The 20,857-nt window shown below is 55.8% G+C and overlaps 2 protein-coding genes across 2 annotated transcripts; one reads left to right on the forward strand and one right to left on the reverse strand.

Annotated features, from left to right (window-relative positions):
* Positions 1-258: 258 nt before the first annotated feature.
* Positions 259-7,711, reverse strand: LOC132083741 (discoidin, CUB and LCCL domain-containing protein 1-like). Its single transcript, XM_059488589.1, has 14 exons — positions 7,084-7,711; positions 4,716-4,853; positions 4,218-4,269; positions 3,960-4,032; positions 3,662-3,795; positions 3,485-3,522; positions 3,173-3,367; positions 2,363-2,484; positions 2,106-2,274; positions 1,898-1,990; positions 1,618-1,708; positions 1,388-1,425; positions 1,105-1,221; positions 259-654 (listed from the first exon to the last, which is right to left on the reverse strand). The coding sequence occupies exons 1-14, from the start codon at positions 7,430-7,432 to the stop codon at positions 266-268; spliced, it is 1,998 nt and encodes a 665-aa protein (XP_059344572.1). The 5' UTR covers positions 7,433-7,711; the 3' UTR covers positions 259-265.
* Positions 7,712-10,394: 2,683 nt separating this feature from the next.
* On the forward strand, positions 10,395-20,787 carry GMEB1 (glucocorticoid modulatory element binding protein 1). The gene is made up of 10 exons (XM_059488592.1): positions 10,395-10,659; positions 12,057-12,217; positions 13,152-13,234; positions 14,177-14,301; positions 15,096-15,199; positions 15,610-15,764; positions 16,885-17,013; positions 17,709-17,846; positions 18,904-19,026; positions 20,078-20,787. The coding sequence occupies exons 2-10, from the start codon at positions 12,090-12,092 to the stop codon at positions 20,782-20,784; spliced, it is 1,692 nt and encodes a 563-aa protein (XP_059344575.1). The 5' UTR covers positions 10,395-10,659; positions 12,057-12,089; the 3' UTR covers positions 20,785-20,787.
* The last annotated feature ends 70 nt before the right edge of the window (positions 20,788-20,857 follow it).

Genomic DNA, 20,857 nt, shown 5'->3' on the forward strand with positions numbered 1-20,857 from the left:
GTCTGACCAGGGGCGGAGCCGAGACACCGCGGAGGGCGGGAGAGGCGGGACAAGGACTGCAACAGTCGGGCCCGGGTGCATTGGTTGCATCCCCGGGCAGCAGGCGTTGCAAGGCACTCCTGGCACTCCATATCTGTCTTTCTATGTATAAAGCGTATATTTACATATGATTACTTTTAAAAAGCCCACTGCGAGCGCGGGGAAGGTCCTCCTTTACACGCTTCCCCCCCCCCCCCCCCAATACCGTGCTGTTGTGCTCCCCTCCTCACAAAGCCTCATGGTACACGTGTGCGAGGGGACAGTGCCTAGGCCACCCACGGGACTCCTCAGAACAGGGAGTGCCAGTCCCCTCCACCGCAGCTGGCAGCTCCCCGGGCCGCAGGGCAGGGGTCTGGTACTGCCCCGGGGAGCACTCGGCAGCTCCTGCGATGATGCAAGTGCTGCGCAGCATCCCGGCAGGCTCCGGCTCACTGAACGGCATGGCGTACTCAGGCTCTGGCGGCAGTGGCTCCGCGTACTCATTGTGCTTCCCTGGGACGTCGTAGTGGTTCAGGACCAGTGGTAGAGTGTAGCCCTCTTCTAAGAGTGGTTTGAAGGTGGAGGGACCTGTCTGGCTGCTGGGGTTCGCCTGCACCAGGTCTGGCTCAGTGTACTCTGAAACAGGGAGGCTGCCACGTGAGGAGGGAGGGTGGTGGTGCTGCAGCAGAGGTGGGTGAGGTGGGTTGAAAAACTGAGCATGTTTGGACTTTCAGGGATAGAAAAACTGCTAAAACCCACCCAACACAGGGTACCCACCCATGGAGAACCCACATTCCTTTGCCTCACCACAGAGAGGGGCTCCTGCTGTCCCCAGCCACCCTCCAGTGCCAACAGCTGTAATTGAGGTGGACTACTACTACTAAATAATGTGTGGTGCTATTACAATAAATTATAATAATTAATTATAATAATTAAATGGGCATGTCTAATTTATCAGGGCCTTCTTGTTGCACAGGTCCACGATGCAGGAGGGGTCAGACCATAATGGGGAAGGAGGTACGATTGGGAAGATTCGGCTCTAGCTCTGGCCCGAGGGACCAGTTCCTGCCCTGATGTCCCTGTTACCTGGCGAATGGGTCCAGCTGAGGTCCCCTGGTGTGGGGGCCATGGGGAAGGAGGCCAGGCTGGGGGCTGGCAGGCTCTGCAGGGAGCAGACCTGGCTCGACTCCAACTTGGGGTACCCTGGACAGGGAAAGGAAACCCTCGGTTGTCATAGACTGTCACCTGGACGTGCAAGTGCCCCTGGGACATGGAACAAGTCCAAGCTTGGCAGCAGCATCAGTTAAACCAGCTGCACCCCACAGCACACAGACCCCTGATTTTGGGGAGGAGTTGTGAACCCTTTTACCTTTTGTGATCCCACAGTTCAGCTCCACTGGTGACTTCCTGCCAAGGGGAGATGCAAGATGAGACAAGAGGTCCCAGCTACCCTGGGCCCACCACCACCTATCTCCTCACACCCACTGCCTTAGGGGCTGTGCCCCTTGGGACCTGGTGAGCAGCTAGATGAAGCTGCTGGAATCTGGGGAGGTGATGCTGAGCCCCCCAGGGCAAAGCAGGGGACAAGGCAGGACCAACCTCTTCCTGTGGCAGAGGAAAGCCAGGAGCAGGAGGCAGGAGCAGAGGAGCACAAAGCCTCCAACAAGCAGTATCACCAGCAGTGTGGAGCCTAGGGAGGGAGTGCAGTGTCAGTGCCCTGGGCCCCCATCCCACCGCTTTGCACCCATGAGTGCCAGAAGCCCACCTGGGGCCACTAGAGGAGGAAAATGTGTACCCAAGGTGGGATGAAGCCCCAATGGCACCTTGAACACCAAAAGACAATGCTGCACCCCAAGGACAGCCCCCCCACGGCACCCACCTGCCTTCTCCGGGTCCAGGGCAATGCCAGGGATGGGGGTGTGGCTGGCTGGGTGGCTGGTGGCTTCAATCACCTCCCTGGGGACACTGGGCTCTACAGGACAGAGCAGGGACCGTGACTGTGGAACCACCACAGGGTGCACAGGAAGGTGAAGGTCCCAGGAGGATGTTTCAGATATGGGGGTGTGAGCTCCTGTGGAGGGTCTCACCATAGGGACGGGGTATGCGGACCCGTGCCAGCTGGCAGCCCATCAGGGCCACCTTCAGGGCAATGCGCTGGTGCCAGCTCTGCGGTGTGACACGGATGTAGCGGGCGACGATGGGGGGGATAAAGGCGTTAGAGACCTCCCCGTGGCTGTCAGCATTTCCTTCAAACACCTACCAGAGAGGGTGAAGAGGCACCAGTGGCTAAATATCCACTGGCAGGGGTTCTCAGCCTGCTCAGGGATATTCTCCACATGCCCACCTTGTCCTCCTGACCACTGCTGCCTCTGTAGGGTCTCCAATTCTTCCCGTCGCGGCTAGAGGAGACATGGTAGGACGTCACGTAGTAGTCGTGCTGCTCAGAGGAGCCCTTTGTGATGATGCCTGTGAATGCAGGAGGGAGTTCCCTGCTGTCAGTTAGGGGGCTGGGGAAGGGCTGCCCTCTACCCCGCTGCCCTCTTCTCCCAGCCGGAATAGCCCTTTATCTCTGAGATACTCAAGACCCAGCTGGGAAAGGACTATTAGGGCAGGACACGTCACCTGGCAGAGGGGGATCCTTCTGACCCTGGGAGGGGATTTGGGTGGCAGATTCCAGTGTGGGATACTCTGGTCTGCCCCCACGAACTGATAACCTCCAGCCCCGGCTGCTAGCCCTGCATTCCTCCCTCCTCCAGCCTCTGGCTGGACAATGTTCCCATTTTCCTTGCTGCGGTCGCCAGTCGCTGGCACACAAAGCCCCTGCTTTTGGCAGGCTCGGGCCGCACAAAAGACGCTCACTGGCACTAGATGCAAGAGCATAATATTAACTTGTTCATCCCAGAAATGGCTGCAGATGAGGGGGGCAAAGGAACAAAAGGAGGACAGGAGCAGCCAGAGGGGCTGGTGTGCTTTGCATCCTTGTTTGCACCAGTAAAACCACGGCACAATGAACTCCAGTCTATCCTGGGAGTTATAGAGGTGCAACTGCCCTGGGCATTTTTGTGGGGATCAGTGAAGCTGGCACAGCAGGAGGACAGTCATCAGGGTAGCACGGGGACACAGGCAGCTGTTGTCTCATTCGGCCAACTCTCACCTGTGACATTCTTTCGGGTGCCCAGGTCCAGCTCCAGCCAGGCAGCCTTGGCACCAGGTTCAGCTGCCCAGGAATGGTCAGTGGTGCTAAGTGCTGCTCGTTCGGCCACCCAGGCTCGGTCCTGGCCCAGCACGTCCACCTCATGCCACCAGGACGAGGCACTGAAGGTGACCACCTCCAGCACATCATCACAGGCTGGGGACAGGAGACAGCACACTGGGAACCTGGAAACCTCAACTAGGCACAGGGGAGTGGCAGCAGGTCTGACAGCTAAAATCCTCCCTTAATTTCAAGGGAAATGGGAAAAAATACCTTTGTGGAATACAAGTCGCTTCTCAGAGAGAGATCCCCTGTGTGGAAGAAAGCAGGGGGAGCATCAAACAGGGTGAGCAAACCCTAGGGTCCCTGAGGGGTGGCAGTTTCCCAGTATCAGTGTGAGTGGGTCCTGCAGCTCCATGGGGGGTGCAGCCCCAGCCACTCCTCACCCACCTTTTGGAGCGGAGCCCATTGGCAAAGGCTGACTCATAGAGCATGATCCCCTTCTCTCGGGACAGGGTGACCTGCCCTCCCAGCTCATCCGCAATCACCCCAGCATGCACAGCTGCCTTGCACAGCACCGATGTCTGCAGGGAGTGGGGAGTAAGGGCAGCCCCCCACGGCAGGCCTGAGCACCCCGTGGGGCCCCCCAAGGCCACACTCATCACCTCTGGGTTGCTGAGGGTGACAAGCAGTGGCCGCGTGCTGTGGGGACCATCCCCAGCAGGTGCACCACGGTGCCCACACTTACGTCCCGGTAGCCCTGGCTCGGGTTGCCCCAGATGTCCCCATGGATGTCCTTGCAGCCTGCAGGGCAGTACACACTGAAACACATGGTAAGCGGTGGGTCAGGGCTCCCTCCCATCCAAAGCCTCTCTTCATACCCACTCTGCTCCCCATCCCACCGGAGCTGTACGTCAGGAGAGGGATGGGGATGAAACCAGGATTGATAGGGACCCCTGCAGCAGGGGAGTCCAAAATGGGACCATTCCCCACCCCGACCACTCACCTGATGTACTCCTGGGTGTAGTGGGTGCCTCGAACTAGGCAGGAGATCAGGTCTGCAAGGCAGGAACACCCCAGGGTAAGGGATCCCCACCTGCCCCACAGCACACACCCACTTCTGCCTCAGGCACTCCATTCCCCTTCCCAACTGAATCCTGCTCCTCATTTGGGTTCTGCCCTTCATGCCCCCCTGTCTGGAGGGGCAGGGAGGGATGGCCCCTTGGTCCCTGCAGCCATTGGCCCCATGGCACAATCTATGCTGCCTGTGGCTCTGCCTGATACTGGGGTGCCACCTGACTTGGGGGTTCAGGGTTCTCAGAGGGGTCTGTATGGCCTGTGCGTCTCCCACATTTGCCTCCAGCCAGGGAGAACATGGAAGTTTGGGAGCTCAGGGCAATGGAAGCTCATGCTGGGGTCAGCAAGGAGCTTCCTTCATGTCCTTGCATGGGCCAGGACACATCCCAGGGGTGTCTCTGCATGCCAGGGGATGCTGCTCCCATACCTGGGTGCTGTGAGGTGGCATAGGACATGAGGAGGCCTCGTCCCGAGCGGTGGCTGGTGCTGTTGAACAGGACGGTCACAGTGCTGGAGTTTGTCACCAGGAGTGGGGCAGAAGGGACGGAGTTCCTGCAGTAGGGCCCTGCCAGCAGGGATGGCACCAAGGAGAGGATTTGGGGTCCCTGGAGACACACTTCAACACCTAGACCCCAGGACTCCACTCCTCTGGCCTGGCCCTCACCAGGGCCAGGGGGGCTCAGGCATTTGGACTGTGCTCAGGGTGGTCCCAGAGTTGTTCCACATCCAGAGTGACCCATCCCCACCAGAGTGCTGAAGGGTGATCCCATGCAGCATGGACCCATGCCAGGCTGGTCCTGTCTTGAAGATGGTTTCCTATTTCAGGATAGTCCCACACCCAGGGTGGTCCCAGGTCAGGGCAACATCGTGACAGGATGGTCCCATGCCCAGGCTGGTCCCAGCCCTAGGGTGGCTCCATTGCCCTCACTGGGCACCTGCCACCACATCCCCCACTGCAGGGACTGGTACACATGGCATCACCCCACAGGAGCCCAAAATGGGAGCCATGTCCTTGTCTCCTCCACATGGCCCCTTTCATAGGTGCTGCTGAAGCTGCCTCCTAAACTGCCCCCTCCCCCCATTTAATCCACATTAATTTGCAATTCTATCTCTCTTATTAAAACTTCAGCTTAGCAAGCAGGCGGATTCCTTAGGGACATCTCTGGTTCCAGCTGGGGACAGAACGTGACCCCAATCCCTGACTGCCATCACCCCCGTCCCTCACATTGCTCTGCTCTGTATCATGCCCATCACTTGGGCCTCTGGACACAAAGAGGTGTTTTGAGCAAATGCCATCATTGTCCTGGGGACAGGGAACTGTGTCCTTGTGTTCCCCTGGGGCTGCTGGTGACACTTCCCCCTGTGCCTCAGTTTCTCTACCCTGACCCACACCCTCATTGTGCCTGGATCATATTGAACCAGGAGGTTGATCCCAGGGGACGTGGGACACATGTGCGTGCAAAGATCTCACATATATCTCACATATCTCACTGTGCCAGAACCGAGATCTGCACAATATGCAGATGAGATGCAGATGAGCCCCATGCAGATTTCCCTTTCACTGGTTGCCAAATGGCAGCGCTGCCCTGGGTCACTGGTGCCACCTCTGTATGGATCTTGGTGATACCCTGCGAACTGGGGACCCCTCTGCCGAGCCCCAGAAGCTGCCACCCCCATGGAGACCCTGCCACATCCCGGCAGAATCAGGCCAGGGGCCAGACACCAGCTCTGAGTCAGGGAACAAGGCCACGGCCTCTGCCTGCCCCAGCCGCTTCCCAGAAAACATCTGGAACTTCTCAAGGACCAGCGTCAGCCACGGGAGACGGAGTGGAACCCAAGCTCTGTGTCATACTGGCATGGCTCTGGGGGCACCCAAAGGGTCTGTGGGTGCCCGGCCACCTCCCCCAGCCCCCCAAGAGCATCATCTGGGAGTCCCCCCCCTTTCCCACATTGCTGTATCTCAGCATGGGGCCAGGATGTCTCTTAGCTTTGGGGACAATTATGTCCCTGAGGCCACAGCAGAGGGGATGGGGACCAGGGACCTTGTGTGCTGTCACTCCTTTGGGGACCAGCCCAGAAAGGGTGAAAGCCCTGAAGAACAGGGAAAACTCCCAGTCCCGTGGATCCAAGCCAGCTCCTTCCGATCCTGTATTTCCCACTGCATCTCCTGTCCAGCCCCTGCCCCTCACCAGCGCTGCTCCTCAATCCCACCCCAGAACTTGATGCTTCCCCCCACCCCCAAGATGTTTTCCTCAGCATTGGTCATGTTCCCAGTGCTGCCAAATCCCTCCAAGACCAGTAAATCTGTCTGGGAAAATCCTGGAAGTGTTTGGGCAGTGGCTGGTCCGACAAATTAATTATTCAGTGGCTGCATCTTGTCCCAGCTGGGCAGTTTCTCGCCAAGCTTTGCAATAATCATCTCCTCGGGTACCCACCTCCTCAAATATCCCCATTCACAAATATTACTCTCCTTCTATATCCTCCTCCTTGGATATCAACCCTTATCTTTGGGTATGCCCACCCCCACTATTTGGGTATCCTCTTCCTTGGATATTTCTCTTCTTTGGATAACCCACTTGTCACATACCAGATACCCCTTGTCCTTGGATACCCCCTCCTTGGATACCCCCTCCTTGGATATCCCCCTCCTTGGATACTGCCCCACTTGTTTACCCCCCTCCTTAGATATTCTCCCTCCTCATGATGAAATCAGCTAAAACCCCAGATTTTCCTGATATTCTCCCTATCCACAACACTGTATCACCCTTGCCTCCATTCCCCCAGGACCCCCTTACCATAGGCAGTGCCGGTCTGGGGGTCAGCGAGCAGCAAGGAGCTGTGGGCACAGTGCTCCGAGGGCTCCAGATCCACATCCCCAAATGCCAGGAGTAGGGAGGAGCCCGGGGGGGCTTGGAGCCGCCAGCAACACATGGTGTGGTTGGGATACGTGCCCGGGTAGTTCTTGGAGCTCAGGGTGCCACTGTGGGGTGTCAGCAGCGTGTGGCCACAGCCGTTTCCTGCAGACGCACCGGGGATAGTGCTCAGAAAGGCTGTTCCCTGCCTCAGTTTCCCCCCTTGGTGAGGCCCCCAGAACAACCCCTGGGCACCTGCAGCCTCTTCAGATGTTTTCCTCATCCAAAGCATTAATTTCTGGTGGCTTTTCTGGATGCTCTTGGGACTGGGAACTGTCCACAGGGGGATCCAGGGATGAAGCTGCCATAGGTTCCCCCACAGCCACCCAGCATGACCCTCTACCTCCAGCTCCTCTACATCCTCCAGTCCAGGACAACCCCAATTTGGGGGGATATAAAAGGATTAAAGGAGAGAATATCCCCACTCCATGGGGCTGTACAGCACCGAGCAGCCCCAGGAACCCCTGACTGCAGCCTTGACCTCGAGGATAACCTTGGGCAGCTGCATTCCCATCGCATCCTTCCCAGGATGATGCCAGACTCACCACAAAAGGGGCTTTTCTCTGGGCTCACTGCCTTTGGGCATGAGGGAATATCCTGGAAATAAGCTGAAAGCATCAGGCATTGAGACCTGGCCATAATTTCTGGGCAGAACTGGAGTGCAGGGAAAGGGGGAAAGCACCACTTAGCCCCACTGTGTGGGCCAGGCGTTTGTAGGGGTCCGGTGCTCAACACCTCCTCCTCACATCCCCCAAAAGCTGTTGCTCCTGCCAAGCATAATGCTGGCACAGCCAGAAAGAAAAGGGATGGTGGGCATAGAATTGCCCAGCCTTGGCTCCCCTTGCTGTCACTGGGAGACAACACAAAGTGCTAGCAAGGGAAAATCCTACAGGAATAAAAACCAGGGGGCTGGCAGTGAAAGATGCCAGCCCCGGCACAGAGTCCCCTCCTCTCCAGCCTGTGGGAAGGGCTTGCATCCAAACTGGGGGAGGTTTATTCTGTAGGACTGGGAAAAATCACCAACTTTTCGCCTTTCTGGGCAGTGTCCACTGACAGAACAGAGCTGGGAAGGATCAGGCCCTCCAAGAGTGGGGGCTGGGGGGGCAGCGGGGACCCCAGGGCTGCCAGGACAATAGCTCCCAGAAGGGATGCTCTGCTGGGGGAGAGAAATTTGGGGTATTTGGGGGCAGTTTCTAGCACAGAAAGTTGAAGCCACTGGGATCTGCATGGAAAACCCTCTATGGCCAGGACAGCTGGACCTGTGTGCAACTGGGGGGGTGCAACTGGGGGGTCTTGGATGGATCCCCCTAGCTCTATATCCATACTGGTAGTGCAGAGGAGCTGTGGGGACCCATTCCGGAAAAAACCAATCCAAGGAAAGGAAATGTGTTGAAAACATCCTGAGTGTGACCAGCGCATGTCGAGAGGGAATGCCAGAGATAAACTGAGAGATGCAGGCACTCCTGGGAATTTGGCTCCAAAGATGACACCAAGGGGCCAGGAATAGCCAAGACAGAGCCACAGGGGACTTGCCCCCAGCCACAGAAACTTTACTCCCCTCTCAAAAAATGTGAAAACTGGATTTCCGGTGGGCGAGGGTGAACTCAGCCGGGCCCTGCTGGGATCATTCCTGACAGGGATTTGTTTGTTTTCTTACAGGATGCAAGAAAGACACAACAGGGCGATGCTCCGACAAAAGCCCGGCACATTCCTGCCTCTGAGATCATGCGGCTGGCCCCGGGAAAGCTCCCCCGTGTCCACCAGTGGGTTGGGAATCCGGTGGAAACCCGTTGCGCGATGTGCCCCAAACCACACTTTTTGACCGGGAACGTACTGGGATTCTGCCTCCAGTGATCCCAGCCTGTTCCCGTGCCTCAGTTTCCCCTCGGGGATAATGCTTTGGATGACCCATCGTTGTTTCCTCGCTCTTGGATGAGTTGGGGACGAGTGACACCGGGAAACACGAACTTTGGGATCACGTTTGGGTGAACATTTCCTCGGGGTCGTCCTGGACCCCGCGGTTACAAATTCCCCCGGGAGCGGCATTCCGGGGATGGAGGCCGCTGCCCGGCTCTGCACGTAAACCCCAGCGATCCTCTTAACCCGGGGATTAAGGGTTCCCCGGGAAAGCCCTGCAGGCGGGATGGAGCCGAACGCGGACTCTCGGGACCCCCGGCGTAGTCGCCACCGGGGGCAGGGACAGAGAGAGCTGGGGTGGGGCTGTGGGGAAAATGGGCCGGTGCAGGACCGGCGTGACGCGGGGGTGGTGGGAGCAGGGACAGAGCTCGTCCCGTCCGGTACCGGAGCACAGGGATACTGGGAACCTCGTCCCGCACCAGTACCAGGACAGAAGGAGGGCGGGGACCCCGTCCAGTCCGGTACCGGGACAGAGAGATGGCGAGGATCTCGTTTGGGTTCGGTGCCAGAGCAAAGGGATGGCAGGGACCCTGTCCCAGGTCGGTACCGGGACAGAGGGATGGCAGAGATCCCGTTCAGGAAAAGAACCGGGGCAGGCGCACCACGACGACGCTGTGCCGGTGCGGTCCGCTCTGGTCACAGCGGGGAACCGTTCCCGTGAGCCTATCCTGATTCGATCCCGGTCCAGACACAGCGAAGAGCCCGTCCCGGTGCAGAGGCGAGCCCGTTCGGTCCCCCTTCCCAGTCCCCATACCGCACCAAGTTCCAGTCCCATCCCGGCGAGCGAAGCAGAAGCTCCGACGGTACCGGAGGGAGCGGGGCTCCCGGTGCCGCGTCTCGATGTGGGATGTCCCGCTGCCGGTGCTCCGCAATCAGCACTCACCGTCCTGCGCGCCGGCCGAGCGCAGCCCCAGAGAGCCGAGCAGGAGGCAGTGGCGGACCAGGACCGGCACCAGCGCCCCCGAGGCCGCCCCGCCGCCCGCCCGCATCCTCCTCCCTCCGCCGCCACCCCGGCCCCGCCACGGCTCCGCAGCGCCGTCGCCCCGGCCGCGCCCTTCTCCGCCCTGCCACGCCCATTGGCTGCCGCCGCTCGACCCCGCGTAACCATTGGTCGGACCCCTTGTCAGTCGACCGGCACGCACTGCAGGGGCGGTGGGAGGTTCGGCAGGCCGGCCGTGGGAGGTCCCGGTGGTCCCGCCGGGGCTGGCTTGGGGCGGGGCGGGAGATGCCCGGTAGTGCGTTCTACGACTCGCTGCCGTGACCAGGGGGAAGCGAACTTCGCCGTGACAGCCCCGCCGGCAACTCCTGGCTTGGGCTGGCGGGTGACGCCGCGAAGGCGATACTGCCGGCGGCCACCAGGGAGCAGCAAAACGCCGCGTGCTTCACCGGTCGGCCCCTTTAAGGCAGGAGGCGGCCGGAAGTGCTGGCGGCCGAGGCCGCGGCGGGCACTGCGCATGCGTTGCTGCTGCCCGGCCCGCCTCCCCCCTCCCCATCCCCCCGTTCCCCCGTCCCACAGCCCCCGGTTTCGGCCGCTCGCCGACGGTAAGGCCCAGCCGGCGCCGCGCTACGGGGGCCGGGAGGGGCCATGCGGCGCGAAGGGGCGGGGCGAGGCGGGAGGGGGCCTGGCCCCGCCGAGAGGGGAGGGAGGGGTCGCTGCCGTACGTGCCGCCGCCGCTGCCGCGAGGGCGGGCGTCGCGCGCGCGCCGCTCGGGGTGGGGGGGGGTGGGGGGGGGGCAGCGGGGGGTAGCCAGCGCCGTGGGGAGGGGGGCCGAGGCCACGCCCCCTCCCCGGGCAGGCCACGCCCCTTCGCCGCCGTGCGCGCCGGGGGTGGTCCCGCGGGCTCTGTGTCACGTGACCTCTCGACCCCGGCGCGGGGCGGGCGGCGAGCCCCGAGCCCCGAGGCGCGGCCCGGGGAGCCCGCGGGGTTCCCTTGTGCAGCCCCCCCCTGCTCCTTTAAGGCCTCGGCGTGATCGCCGCCGCGATTTGTCCGTGTCCTATTGACCCCCCCGCGCCAGGTATCCTGGCGAAGCTCTGCCGTCTCTCGAGGGGCCCCGGGTGGCTCCGTCTGTCCCCCGGAGCGGGATGAGGTGCGGGAAACCGCGGGAGTCCCGCGCCTGGAGCCGGGTGGGTGCGTAGCCCCTGTGTCGGCTGCTCCCCGGCTTTGTCCCGGTGTATCCCCAACCAGGGGATACCGAAACTCCTGTCACTCGCCAGGAGATCCTGACCTGAAATCTCTGAGATTTACATGGGATATTGAGAAGAAATTGTTCCCTGTGAGAGTGGTGACGCCCTGGCACAGGTTGCCCAGAGAAGCTGTGGCTGCCCCTGGATCCCTGGAAGTGTCCAAGGCCAGGCTGGATGGGGCTTGGACCAACCTGGTGGAGTGATAGGTGCCCCTGTCCATGGCTGGAGGTCGGATGAGATGAGCTTTCAAGTTCCTTCTTACCTGAACCATTCCACGATTCTGAGACTGGCTTTCCCAGCAGCTTGTAGACCTCAGGCTTGCAGGGATGACCTCCAGGCGCACATTGTAACCAAACCACCTCTGTGCCTGGTGCACAACCATAGGCTCCATCCCCTGGGAGTGCAGCTTCTGCGGGACCCCCTGTCAGGTCCTCCTGTGTTAACACCACACCTTGACACCAGCTTCTCCTGGGAAGGATCATCCACAGGCATGTTCCTGGTAGTGAGGGATCAGAACATGCCAGGGGTGGACCAGAGCATTCCAGGGGTGGCTGGAGGCACTGCTGTCCAGGGCCAGTGGGAGAAGCTCTGTGTTGAAAACACACTCTTGCCAAAACCCACCCATGTGGGTCTGTTCCTTGGTGCCAGGTTGGGGGTTCAGAGCTGGAGAGAGCTGCTGGCTTGGGAAGTTACGAGTGGGATGACACTGGGGGGGTCTGCCTCTGGGATCTGTTCCCAGCTCTCGTGATCCACAGGGAGGAGAAAACCTTGCCACGTTCATGTGAGAGATGGCGAATGCCGAGGTGAGCGTCCCTGTGGGTGATGTGGTGGTTGTACCAAGTGACGGGAATGAAGGGGAGAGCCCGGAGGATACCAAAACCCAAGTGATCCTGCAGCTCCAGCCGGTGCAGCAAGGGTGAGTAGGATGGTACAACCTGGGAGGTGTGAGGTGCGATGGGGGGGAGCCCTGTGGGTTTTCATGGTGTGGGTACAGCGTGTCACTGTGCTTTCCAGATCTGCATCAGTTTTGTGCCATGAAGGGGAGAGAGAAAATACAACAGATTAAATCTTTTGTGTGTATGGTTGTCATGGGGCCTCCGAGGGCTGAAATTGTCCTGCAAGGCTGTGTTGGTGCAGTGCTCCCAGATTGTGGAAGCAGTGCTGTCCCAGTCTCTCTCTTCCTTCTCCAGTCCCCGGGCTGGTTTTTGCCACACTGCAGCTGCTGCATGTGGTGGTCTGTGTGTTCAGACCTTCATGTGCCACTGTGCCAGCTCTCTCCTAAAATAATCCTCTTCTAAAATAATGTGGGGCTGGGATGTGGAGGGAATTTTGTAGCTCCCTGGCAGCTGCTGCAGAGAGTGGCTTCATCTTCACCCTGGATCAATCAGGATGGAAAAAAAACTGGCTCTAATTTGATAATATTTGCAGGGGCAGGGTGGCTGTGGGCCTGACAGTAGCTTCCCTTTGTGGTCGTCTGTGTTGCAGTGTCACACAGGGCTGGAAGGGAAATCCGAGGACACCGGGCTCTGCTTCCTGTTGTCGAGGGTGACCAAGGGCAGAGGAAAAGGCACAGGGAAGCCTGAAGAGCTGCCTCAGTGGTGCTGGCAGAGTGGAGGGTGGGATGACAGTGCTGGGAATGCCTCTGCATCTATCAGCCCTTGGGATTATTTGTGTTTTGTTTTATTAGCGTTTACCAAAAATTTCCAGGTGATTGCAACTGTATCAGACAAAATTAATGTCCCTTGAGGATAGGCAAAAAGAAATTTACTGATTTTTTTTAACCCTGTGCTGGGAATCCTAATTTCCCATGATTTATATAGTTTGTTTATGGATGGCCACTTTCACCACAGGATTTACCAAGAGGGCTCCGAGGCCAGTGCCGCTGTGGTGGCCGTGGAAACCCACACCATCCACAAGCTGGAAGAAGGGATTGGTGAGTTCCCACTTGGTGTGGATGAATCCCCTCCTGTGCAGGGCCAATTTTCTCCAGATCGCTGGGCTTCTTTCTGGCTCTGCCCCTGCAGATGCTGATTGCCAGGCATGGATGTGGGTAAAGGGGCTGGGCTTACTCTGGAATAAGAGTCTGCTGTTACTGCTTGGTCTCAAAGTCCTGGAAGTGAGATCCTGGCTCTCCTTCAATGAATGGTAAGGGCTCCCATGGGGTCCAGGGGAGCCGGGATGTCACCCTAGTCCTAGTGTGCCGACACTGGCAGCAGGAATGATGGTGATGAGGATGGCTGAAGCATCAGGTTCTGGTTGTGGAGTCTTTGCTGAACCAGCTGTCTGATGGTTTGGATTGGATGTTCATAAGAACTGAGCAGGTTGGCTCCAACTGCTCTCTCCCATCCTGAGCAGTGTGTGGAAAAAGGCTCCTGTCAATGGATGCTGTCAGTAGATCTTGACTAGAGTTCTGCTTTCTGCGTTGGTTTGGGTCTTTTGGCAGGATTAGCAGAAACTCTGCACATGAAAAGAATATATTATCAGTAAATATCTGATATCATTGCTAAAGAGATACCAGAGCTGCAAGAATCTGAGAGATATCTGTGCTTGAAATTTTAAACCATTTTGTTGCTTCTAAGATTGTTCTCACTGACACCTCCCCCCTTAGAGATGTGTTGGATTTCTGATTTCATGTTTCCTTATAGCTGAGCTTCATTTGGAGCCAAATGTTATACCAAAAAGCAGATGCCAGTTGCTGTTAGAGTTAATCTGAACTAACTCTGAAAAGATGGAGAGGACTGATCCTGAACTGGGATCTGCCCTTTTTTGTGGTTTCCCAAGTGCAGGTCTCATAACCTATGAGCTTTCAGATCCCGCCTTGTGGGATTGGAGCCTCTTGGGTGGAAAGTTTAATTTTAAGCCATTCCTCCCTCAGACCCCAGCACCCTTGAAACGAGTGAGGAAATCGAGATTGCCTATCCCATCACCTGTGGGGAGAGCAAAGCCATCCTCCTCTGGAAGAAGTTTGTCTGCCCAGGAATTAATGTCAAGTGTGTGAAGGTAAAGGAGAAACTCACAGTGGATTCCTTTCTTCTCTTCATGTGTGCTGGTTGGCCTCCACAGGAATTCCTTAGTTTTTGTGTTTCATCCTGGGTCCTTGGACTGTTGGGGCCAAAGTTGTTTTTTCATGGGGAGAAGCATGGAAAGAGTGGATTAAGGAGGGAAGGATATCACCCCCTTCATATTTCAGTGGTATTTGCCCTTGAGGAAGGACTGAAGGCAGGCAGGAGATATGTGTTGAGATCTGGCAGAGCTTTGCCTCCTCCCTTTTCCTTGGTGTCCTGGTATTCCACTTCTGTCACTTCCTTGGCTAGCAGGTTGCATTGAGAAGGGAAATCTTGATGTTACCTTTTCCCACTTGAGAACATGGCAGTTTGACAGCCAAGTCCCTTGTACTCCTGCCCCTCAGCAGGAGCTGCTCAAGTCACTGGAGCAGGGCAGAACAGATGCTCAAGGGAAAACCTGTGTCAGCTAGATGCTGCTGGGCCATTGGATGTAAGAGAAACCTCCTGTAGTGATCTCCAAAATGACCCTACATGTTCATTGGAGATTTTTTGGTTCATATAAACCCTTCAAGGGCTGTTTTTGATTAGGGCTCTGAATGCCTGTGGTTGGCAGGCGATCCCTACAGACATGCTTCCTGGAGCTGTGAGCATTGCTGTGCCCAGGGGATCAAAGCTGGGAGGGATCTGTGGAGCAGCTCCTCTCTCTGGGTGGAAGTAGGGGCTCAGATGAGCTGTATTGGATGTCCCAATCCTCCCTGCTTGCTGAGCCTTTGCTTGTCTTGTTGCCAGTTCAATGACCAACTGATTAGCCCGAAGCACTTTGTTCACCTGGCTGGGAAGTCTACCCTGAAGGACTGGAAGAGAGCCATTCGCCTTGGAGGAATCATGCTAAGGTATTTGACCCCTGTCCAGCTTCAGGGCTCCACCCCTGCAGCTGCAGGACCCCCAGCAGGCATTTTGTCTGCGTTGCAGTCCCAGGAGGCCTCTTGGAGGCCCACAGTACCTGCAGCCTGCAGAGATCCTGGCTCCATGATTTGAGGGTCAGGATCCCTCACCCTGGACAGAAGTGGCATTGCCTGGGGAACCTGGGGTGGAACAGGACTGAAACAATGTGTGTGAAGCTGGGAGTCTCTTGTGTTTGCCATTTGAAAGCCTTGCAGGAGATTTTTTGGGTGCAGAGTGGCCTGGGGATCTCTCTTTCTCTTTCCTTCCCATGACCATAGCTTTCCCAGGTGGAATACTCCCTTTTGTCTCTAGGCTGAGATTTGAACTAAGCCTGATTCTATCCCCACTCCCTGCACAGGAAGATGATGGATTCAGGGCAGATTGACTTCTACCAACACGACAAAGTTTGTACCAACACCTGTCGAAGCACCAAGTTTGATCTCCTGATCAGCAGTGCCAGAGCACCAGTGCCGGGGCAGCAGAGCGTGGTGCAGACTCCAACCTCAGCTGATGGTAGGAAAGCAGTTACCAATGCCATGGGAACTTCCCTCTGATGCTCCTCTCCCTCCTACACGCACTTTACACCTTCTTCCCAGGCACATCAGGGCAGTCCCACCAGGAGATTGCTCTGGTTTCTGGAAAGGAAAATGCTTCTTGTGTCTGTTCGGAGAAGTCTTGGCAGCATCTGTCAGGGGGCTCTGTTCTGCAGGACTGGGAAGGTTGGAAAACAGCTGGCATCAAGAAGCTGCTTTCCAGAGAGGCAGCCTTCATAGCCAGGAGAAGGATTGAGAGTTTTGCAGGGATCTTTGTTCTGGGATCATCATGGGAGCAAACAATTGTGAGAGCTTGCACAGCATTTTCCGATATATTTCCCATTTGTGACTCTCTTATAAAGGCATGAGTTGGTCTCAGGAGTGAATTTAGAAATGCTGTCCTTCTTCAGAACATCCATGAACAGGATATGGTGGTTGGACATGATTTGATTGTCATTCCAGCTGTAAGTTCTGAGTGATCCTGTGCTCCAGATCAGATATTGATCTCTTTGCTGAGGTTAAGGGAGAAGACTGTTCCCAACTGTACCCCACTGTTAAGCTGGGTGGGTTACATTTCTCTGCCCCTGGTTGGGTGACATGGCAGAGTTGTCCATAGGCTAAGGAGAATCTCTTGGAAAGCACCATAGCCAACTTACAGTGGCTGCACATTGCTAAGTCCCAAATTTCATCCAGAAATTTAGAATTGGGTCAGATTCATTTCCCTTTAATAAACCAGCTGGGACCCCAGCTCCATTTCATGAGGGATTAGGGGTGCAGAGCTTCCTGTGGATGATGCAAGGGGAGAAGAGTGGCTGGACTGAGCCTTATTTGTTCCCTTTTTTATTCTGATCTCTTTCTGCTCCCTTGAGCCAGGACTCCACTGTGCAAGGCACATGATTTTCCCTCCAGAAGCTCCAGAGCTTTTCACAGTCACAGTTCCAATGAGAAGCAGCAATACGTACTTTTGAGTGGTTTGGTTGAAAGAAGCCAAGCACAAACCTTACCCAAAGAGTGAAAGAGAGCCTGAGGAGGGCTGAGGGGTTGGGAAGCAAAGCAGGGATTCAGGCTGTCAGAGGGAGTTGATGAGAGCTTTCTGGCAGGGAGCATCACCCAGATTGCGCTGTCGGAGGAGAGTATGGAGGAGGGGATAGAGTGGAACTCGGCTCTGACAGCTGCTGTCACCATGGCCACTGAGGAAGGCATGAAAAAGGACACAGATGAGATTTCAGGTAAGCTTAGGCTGCTTGTTGGGTGTTTTCTTCCCCTCTGCTCCCCTGTTACATTTTTGGAAACCTAAATCTTGCAAATAAGTAAAGTTTGGACGATGACAAGGCTGTCCCTCAGCCTCTTGGATCTTCAGCATTACCCAGGCATTCAAGATTTCTGCCAATGGAGCTCCTCACCACTGCAGGACTTTGGCCCTGGCCTCATGGCTGATGGATAATCCCTGAGATCAGATGTTACTGGTTGCTGTGAGGGGCTTTTCTGTTTTATTCAAAGGACGTGAAACACATCTGCCAGCCTGGAGCCAGGCTGGAACCAACAAAGAGCAGAGTAATGTTTGCTCTCTGTCAGCTCTGTTCTGTGTCTCTCTGGCCTTCCATCCCCTTGTATCAGTATGGAAGCTTAGCTAGAATTTCCTCAAATTATGATTTTAAGCTTTGCATCTTGCAAAGATGTGAATTGTTGCCTTGGAAGTCATGGACTTGCTTAAAAACCTATTCCTGATTTGCTGCCTGAGTCCATTTTACTTGGTTTGGAGTTGGTTATTTTTTTCACACGTCCTGTCCACCCCAGTAGCCAAGCTACCTTGCAAAGGTGGTCACCTTGAAAAGATACATTTGCCTTAGAGGGTTTAAGGTGACCCTGTGGGAAAAATGCCAAATGCTTGTATATGTTGACTTTTCCTCCTCTTCTGTGCCAGAGGACACACTGATGTTCTGGAAAGGAATAGCTGATGTGGGGCTGATGGAAGAGGTGGTGTGCAACATCCAAAAGGAAATAGAAGAAGTCCTAAGAGGTGTGCAGCAGCGGTTGGGTCAGTCTCCCTTCCAGATGACAGGTAGGTTGTGAGGAAAAAGCCTCAAAAAGGCAGTTGCAAGCAAAAAAAACCAAAACAGTGCTAAGGGTCCATTCCACCATGTGAAGCTGGTGAGTCAGGATGGGGAGTGAGTTCCCACTCATTAGCTGAGTTGTGGGAGCATAGTCTGTGTTCTCAGCCTGCCCAGCTGTGAAGTGCCTTTGCTTCAAAGCACAAAGGTACACCATTCCCACCTGTTCCCTGAGCAAAGTGACCCTGGCAGCTTGCTCGGACCATCAGATGACTGTCCACAGCTCCCAGCCCTGATGGAAGCTTTCCCAGAGTCACTTGGACTGGAGTTACTTAAACACTTCTCTGTGACACTGCAGGGCTAAACAGGTCCTGCACCCTCACTTCTTACTCTGCTTTTACTGGTGCCAGAAAACCTGTTTTGGGGGCTGAACCAGATGAGGGAAATTATCTGGGTTAAAAATAAATCCCCTCCCCTTTTTAGGGTTATTTTTAACTTGTAACAGGCTCCCTAATCTGATTTGGCACATGCCCCTGTGAACACCTCTTGTTGATGCTCTTCCTGGGAGAACATACATGTAGCCACAAACTTTATTTTACCCAGGATATATATTTTTTTTATTTTCTAATTTAACTTTGGGCTGGTGCATCTTTGTGTCTGATAGGTGTCAGGTTTTGGGAACTATGAGTGATTAAAGTCAGTGGATTATAACAGACATTTTGCACAGCTTTCTGTGGAGCTTGGCATGTTAATGACACTGTCAGGAGCATGGGGGTGATGGTTTGTAGGTGGAGAGCTCGTTTGTATCTCCGTGATTGCAAATTACACTTCCATTTGCAGCAATTAGGAGCTGCTTGAGTGACACAGCTCTGTCAAATTTGCTATATCATGTGAATGGGATGATTTAATCCTGGGATGTCAGAAGGATGAGGGAGTTGAGTTTCCTTTTTTTCAGCTAGCCCTTTGAAAGAACAGAGAGTGTTTTAAAAAGTAGTAGAAAATATTTGGTGTAACAGGAGCATCTTTTGAGTGCCCAAGTCTTAACATCCCTGTGCCCCTTCCTTGGAGATGCTGCAGTCCTGAACAACGTCGCCCATACATTTGGCTTAATGGACACAGTCAAGAAGGTACTGGACAACAGGAAAAACCAGACAGAGCAAGGAGAGGAACAGTTTCTTTACACACTGGCAGGTAAAGGGCCTAATAAGAGTTCACATCCTGCTGCTACTCTTGGGAATGGACATGACTTTCCTTTTCCTCAATTAATTAGGGTTAGTGTTCAGTACAGGCTGCCCCAAAACAAGTGCATCTCAGTCATTTTCTGTCCTAGGGCTTGAGTGAAATTTCCTCTCTCCCCTGTCTCACAGAGAGCAATTGCTTGGGACTTCGGACAACTCAAAGTCTGTGCCCTCTGCTGCAATGGGAGTGCTGCAGGCATCAGTCCAATTCCCTCAGGATTAGGGATAGGACCTGCCAGCTCAGGGCTGTGCGATGATCACCTGAGCTGTGGACAGTGTTGTGCTGTACCCAAGCTAATAAGCCTCTCTGAGTACGGGGTGCTGAGCTTCTGCTTGTCTTGGCTATCAGGACTATCTTCTTGTCTTATAGTGCTATTGGGTATCCTGCTCAGTTTTCTCTGAGCTGAAGCCACTGACTGACCTGGGATCCCCAGAGCTGCTCATTGGATGTGCCTCCCTCCTCACCATGTACTGTAGGATCTGTTATTATCTGAGATGTCCTAGTCCCCTGCTGCCTGGATAAATGAGGTCACTGTGCTACTTCTCGCTCCCAATGTTCCCACTGATAAGTGTTGAGGGGGATGTTTCATCCTGCTGGCTGTCCCCAATGCAGGTGCTTGGCTCCTGGGGAGGTGACCCAGCCAAGCCCAGGAAGCAATTCCAACTGCCTGGGGGGGTTTATCCACTCTCCCTTGCAAGTGGGTTTTAGCTTGTGGGGAGCAGAAATGTCCATCTCGTCAGTAGGAGTAGCCAACACGTATGGAATGTTACCTGTGTCTTACCCAGGTGCTGGCAGCTGGAACATTGACCAGGTCTATGTAGGTGGCAGGAGAACCTAGCCTTTTCCTTCAGTGCCCTTTGATCTCAAGGGAGAAGCCAAGATCAGGCTTGCTGGGTGGTTGGGTGACCTCCTGTCACAAATGTGGGAGTGATGGTTGGTTCTGGAGCCCCAAGAGCTCCTACTTACCCTGGCGTGACGTGTTGCTCAACCCTTCCCTATGCAGACCTGGAGCGGCAGCTGGAAGAACAGAAGAAACTTGTCAGGGACCAGAAGACCAAGTCTCAAACCATCCAGAACGTGGTGCTGATGCCCATGAGCACTCCCAAGCCTCCCAAGAGACCCCGTCTGCAGCGCCCAGCCTCTGCTACCATCCTCAGCCCCTCCACCCCCATCCAGCAGCCTCAGTTCACTGTCATCTCCCCCATCGCCATCGCGCCCGTTGGACAACAGTTCTCTGTGGGCAACATCCCAGTGGCAACCCTCGGCCAAGGCTCCAGCCCAGTGACTGTTCACACCTTGCCATCTGGCTCCCAGCTCTTCCGATACGCCACCGTGGTTTCATCCTCCAAGACCAGCTCCTCGGACACCGTCACCCTGCACCCGTCCTCCAGCCTGGCACTGCTGAGCTCAGCAGCCATGCAGGACACCGGGGCCCTGGCCAACGTGGCGACCGTGGTCAACCCTGTGGAACTAGTGGCCATGGAGTCTGGCATCACTTCCACCATCCAAGCTGTGGAAGGCACCTCAGATGATGGGCAGACCATCATAGAGATTGACCCGGCGCCGGATCCTGAGGTGGACACAGACGAATCAGAGGGCAAAGCTGTGATCCTGGAGACAGAGCTGAGGACTGAGGAGAAAGTGGTGGGAGATGTGGAAGACCATCAGCACCAGGTCCATAATGTGGAGATTGTGGTCTTGGAAGACTAGTGGGGAAGGCAAGCATCCGTTAGGGGAAGAGTTGGGAATTCGTTTTATTTCAGGCTTTTTTGTTAAGCATCTT

This window comes from Ammospiza nelsoni, chromosome 25, assembly GCF_027579445.1.
Source record: "Ammospiza nelsoni isolate bAmmNel1 chromosome 25, bAmmNel1.pri, whole genome shotgun sequence".
In the NCBI taxonomy this organism is placed as follows: Eukaryota; Metazoa; Chordata; class Aves; order Passeriformes; family Passerellidae; genus Ammospiza; species Ammospiza nelsoni.

What these genes read in the sequence shown, in the direction of transcription:
- GMEB1 (XM_059488592.1), top strand. Translation starts at nt 12,090, where the DNA reads ATGGCGAATGCCGAGGTGAGCGTCCCTGTGGGTGATGTGGTGGTTGTA. An exon ending in CTCCAGCCGGTGCAGCAAGG is followed by an intron (nt 12,218 to 13,151) that starts GTGAGTAGGATG and finishes CTTTCACCACAG; the next exon opens with GATTTACCAAGAGGGCTCCG. An exon ending in GGACACAGATGAGATTTCAG is followed by an intron (nt 17,014 to 17,708) that starts GTAAGCTTAGGC and finishes CTTCTGTGCCAG; the next exon opens with AGGACACACTGATGTTCTGG.
- LOC132083741 (XM_059488589.1), bottom strand. Translation starts at nt 7,432, where the DNA reads ATGCTTTGGATGAGGAAAACATCTGAAGAGGCTGCAGGTGCCCAGGGG. An exon ending in GCGACTTGTATTCCACAAAG is followed by an intron (nt 3,368 to 3,484) that starts GTATTTTTTCCC and finishes TCCTGTCCCCAG; the next exon opens with CCTGTGATGATGTGCTGGAG. An exon ending in TTCCTCTGCCACAGGAAGAG is followed by an intron (nt 1,426 to 1,617) that starts GTTGGTCCTGCC and finishes TCCCCTTGGCAG; the next exon opens with GAAGTCACCAGTGGAGCTGA.